Source organism: Cetorhinus maximus, unplaced genomic scaffold (assembly GCF_964194155.1).
Source record: "Cetorhinus maximus unplaced genomic scaffold, sCetMax3.hap1.1 HAP1_SCAFFOLD_4799, whole genome shotgun sequence".
Lineage (NCBI taxonomy): Eukaryota > Metazoa > Chordata > Chondrichthyes > Lamniformes > Cetorhinidae > Cetorhinus > Cetorhinus maximus.
Genome location: NW_027600699.1, coordinates 4014 through 8309, shown reverse-complemented (window position 1 = coordinate 8309; position 4296 = coordinate 4014). Strand labels below are relative to the sequence as shown.

The 4296-nt window shown below is 38.7% G+C and overlaps 1 protein-coding gene across 1 annotated transcript; it reads left to right on the top strand.

Annotated features, from left to right (window-relative positions):
• Positions 1 to 213: 213 nt before the first annotated feature.
• Positions 214 to 3803, top strand: LOC144678600 (transcriptional repressor CTCF-like). Its single transcript, XM_078538337.1, has 2 exons — positions 214 to 1208; positions 3508 to 3803. Exons 1-2 carry the CDS (start codon positions 449 to 451, stop codon positions 3693 to 3695), a joined length of 948 nt encoding a protein of 315 aa, XP_078394463.1. The 5' UTR covers positions 214 to 448; the 3' UTR covers positions 3696 to 3803.
• Positions 3804 to 4296: the final 493 nt, after the last annotated feature.

Here is a 4296-nt window from a genome sequence, read left to right as displayed (position 1 = left end):
GGTTTTTCATGAAGCCAGTTATTGATTTTAAAACAAAATTGTCCCATTTCTAACTTTTCTCCCACCTTTTCTATTTCCTTGTCAGTTATGCTTCCTATTAAGATGACAACTTGCCAAATATCTGATTTCTTCCTGTTGCAGTTCTCTTGCCTGCCTTCCTTTCAAAGAAGGGGAAAGGGGGAGTACAGCTGTGACAAATACTGTTATGATGCCAGTATTGTTTTTTTATTGTTTTTGCTAATGATTAGAAGTATTATCCCTAATATCAGATTATATCAACATCCAGGAAAGTTTACTGGTTGCAGGCTTTTCTTTAATGCAATTTTATTGAATGATTTGAAAAACAGATCTCTGGTTTTAAATGATATGATCCTGATTTATAAGCTGCAAAACATTAAACAAAATTCTGCATTACAGCTAACTGTTTTCTGTTTAAATTTCAGTTGCCATGGCGACTGAGTCGGATAATGTAGCTGTGGAGGAGTCTGAAATGTTTACGAAGGTCAAAGAGCACAAAACTTATCAAAGACGACGTGAAGGTGGGCAACCAGAAGATGCCGATGGGCAGCAGAAAGAATCAGATGGTGCTGAGGTAGCAGCACAAGATATGAACAGCAACATGCAAGTGGTGATGATGCAGCCATTGGACCCTACGCTACTACAAATGAAGCAACCAATTGAGGGTGCGGCTCACGAGTCAGACACTGTAGATGACACACAGATTATCACACTGCAGGTGGTGAATATGGAAGAGCAGCCAATAAACCTTGGTGAGCTGCAGCTAGTGCAGGTAGCCCAAAGCAGCATTGATGAACTGCAAGGAAACTATGAGAATGAAGCTCCCAAAGATGAACTTCAGGAAGGTGATCCTGTAATCTGTCACACCCTTCCCCTACCAGAAGGTTTTCAGGTTGTGAAAGTAGGCGCCAATGGTGAAGTGGAGACGGTAGAAGACGGGGCAATAGAAGTGCGTGAGGATGAGGATGCTTCTGCCGCTTGGCAGAAAGATCCTGATTATCAGCCACCAGTCAAAAAAGTCAAAAAGAAAAAGAACAAACTGCGCTACAAGGTGGATGATTCCAAAGATGTTGACTTGTCTGTATATGATTTTGAAGAGGAACAACAGGAAGGTTTACTTTCAGAGGTTAATGTAGAGAAAGCAGTTGGTACCATGAAGCCTCCAAAACCAATGAAGATTAAAAAGAAAGGTATGGTAACACTGCTGTATTTCACCCCAAACTTAATATGTAGAATTACAATTCGTAGATAGCAAAGTCCAGATGATGCTTAAAATGAATGAAGCTTTAATGGTCACTTTTTTAGTTATTTTCTTCATGTAACTAGGTCACTGGATGGTGAATGGAATCCTCTTCTCTCTCTCTCTTTCTCACTCTCTCTGTAATTCTCCCTGTCTCAGTAACATCCCATTTTCCCCTGAAAGCAGTATTCATGTTTTGATACAGTTCCATATACAATGACCTCTGTGTTGCCAAGTGACTGATGTTATGCTAACCTGAATAGTAAGTGGGGGCTATTTGACCATCTTATCTGAGACCAGTCTTGACTTGGTCATCACTGATGTATGTCAAGTGAGCTTTAAATTATATGGTTCTCATTCCTCAGCTGTAAAGCTTTAGAATAAAATTCTGCATTATAGTTAACTGGTTTCTGCTGTTTTCAGTTGCCAAGCTGAGTAATGTGGCAATGGAAGAGTCGGAAATGTTTGGTGGGAGGGGCGTTGTTTTAATAGATAGTGATTAGACTATGCATAGCAGCTTATTTTTTTCCTTCCTTTCTTTCATACCCATGCTTGTTTGCATATGTAACCATCAACCATCACGTTACTTCAAAGTAATTACCACAAAATATCGGGGCTGTTTCTGAGAGACATGATGAAGCAACATATAAATGTTCATCTTTCTTTCAGTCAGGTGAATTGTTACAGCATCATTGCTTTGATGAGATTGGTGGATATGACACAGAGCATGGTCTCCATAGTGGCATATGATCTTTTAAAACTACAGTGCTTAAGTTGAGCTGTTAATCTTATATTTAAATAGTATCTTCTATGTAAATCATCTTCCCTCCAAGTAGGCATTGGAGGATACTTTCGACCTCATAAGTCTCTTTTTTTCCAACCCCCCCCCCCCCCCCCCCCCCGCGGCATTTTTATCAACCTGAAATTTATAAGTAGTATACCATTATTGTAGTTGAATATGTTGCTAGATGATTCAAAAGCATATAACTTGTCTTGCCTCTCCTATAATTCAACCCAGGTAGCCTGGGTGACCAGTTCAGAATTGTGAGTCAGAATATGACAATCCTGTTGTTAGGACACCAACTTATTGTTTTGAAGAACACAACCTTACATTAAATAAATGACCTTGCTTGTTGACAGTGCATAGTGCCAATTGATAAAACTGTGGGAAAACCCAACCCTGTAATAGTAATTTTCATGTGTGTTGTTGAGTGGAGAAAAGGGTATGTGAGGAGACTTATCAATTTCCCTATATCTGTTGGAATTGTGATGGGCTGACTTAACTGCCCTTGTGTGCCCTGGTTTAGTTTTTCAAAAACCCTACCAAAAAAAGTGTTGCACAAAAAAATGTTTTAAGCTCTATCACCTCCATGATCCAAATATTTTGTTATTTTATAACTGAACAGTTGTGTATGTAATCCAGATTTTCTTTTGGTGAAGGGTAAATCTGAAACAGAGTGCGACTGGGTTTTTTCGTGGCCTTTAGGCTACGCAGTCAGACTAGTAGGTGACTTGCTCTCACTCCTCCAATGAAGATAAGAGCAGCCCAGAGGTGATTCTTCTGGCAACTTTGCCTTCCCACAGTAGTGCTATGAAGATCAGGATCTTAGTGATGTGATTGAACCTCATGGAAGCTGGAAATTACTACTAGCAATAACAGATGAACTCATGATGTTCCTCTGTCCACTGTTGGAATGCAGGCAATGTTTTAACTGTGGCAGAATAGTAGCTTGGTCAAGTGTTTGTTAATGTCACAAGCAATAAATAATATGTATAAATAATAGATTCAGCTCTTTTAAACTGTTAGCTATTTTGACAGAGAGAACTGCAAATTGAGTTTTCCATGTTTCTGTAACTAACTTCTAATGCAAATGGAACCATATTGATAACTTGAGGGGAATGAATCACAATGAAATTTTCAGTCTTGTTTCTTGGATGATTTATTTTCCTGTGAGAGAGCGTTATAATCTTTGCTTTTGTAACTGTCTCTTTGTTTTGGGCTTTACTGTACAGTAGAGAAATATACAGTTGTGTAGAAGTTCAATGTGCTGTAAAAATGTTCCGCCTTACTTTTTGAAGGAACTCAATTCCAAATAGATATTGCAACCTTATTAGTCATTGAATTCGAGGTCTGGGGGAAAAACATGGATAGTATCTTGTATGTGTAGAAATTTTCTGTGTCTTGGGGATCACAACAATGCTTGTGGCAGAAAAGAGATTTTCAATTGTCATGTTTGATTTTATTTTAGGAGTAAAGAAAACATTCCAGTGTGAATTGTGTAGCTATACTTGTCCTCGACGTTCTAACCTAGACCGCCACATGAAAAGCCACACTGATGAGCGACCGCACAAGTGTCACCTTTGTGGGAGAGCTTTTCGAACAGTTACGCTTCTGAGAAACCATCTCAACACGCACACAGGTAACATAAGCAACTGAAAATGTGCTATGTTAGCATATAAAAATGTTGAAATGTCAAAATACTCTTTGGTGTGTCCTGAATGCAATATTTTAAAATTTCCTTCAAAATTAAAAAATTTAAATGATTAAGTTAGATTTATCTTTTGTTCAGTAGCTGCAAAGATTACATGTAATTCTTGCCACCAAAACATGTTCCATTCAAAACTATTTTTATTTAGTACTAATCAACGTTTATACTTCTTCATGCGCAGGCAGAAATGGGAATGTCACTTGAGATTCATACTGGGGCCAGTTTTCAACTTGTGTGGGTGGACCAGCCTGCTGCTTGTCCAATGACACCAGCAAGAACCAGTTCTTATTAACATGTCAGTGAGATTTCCGAGCTCTTTTTTTGTGTGTGGATAGGTCATCAATAGGGGCTCTTCTGAAGAGCCAAGTTGAAAAAATTTTCTTGGGTGACAGTGAAAGACCCAATGAGCAGAGCTACTTCTGTCAAGCTAGAAGGTGTGCCCATGATTCTCCCAGCTCTACAAAAATCACTTCTAAAAACACTTGCTAATTCCATTTTTGAAGCAGCCATTTTAAATACATATATGCCAGGTTTGTGCGCCCAAGGGAA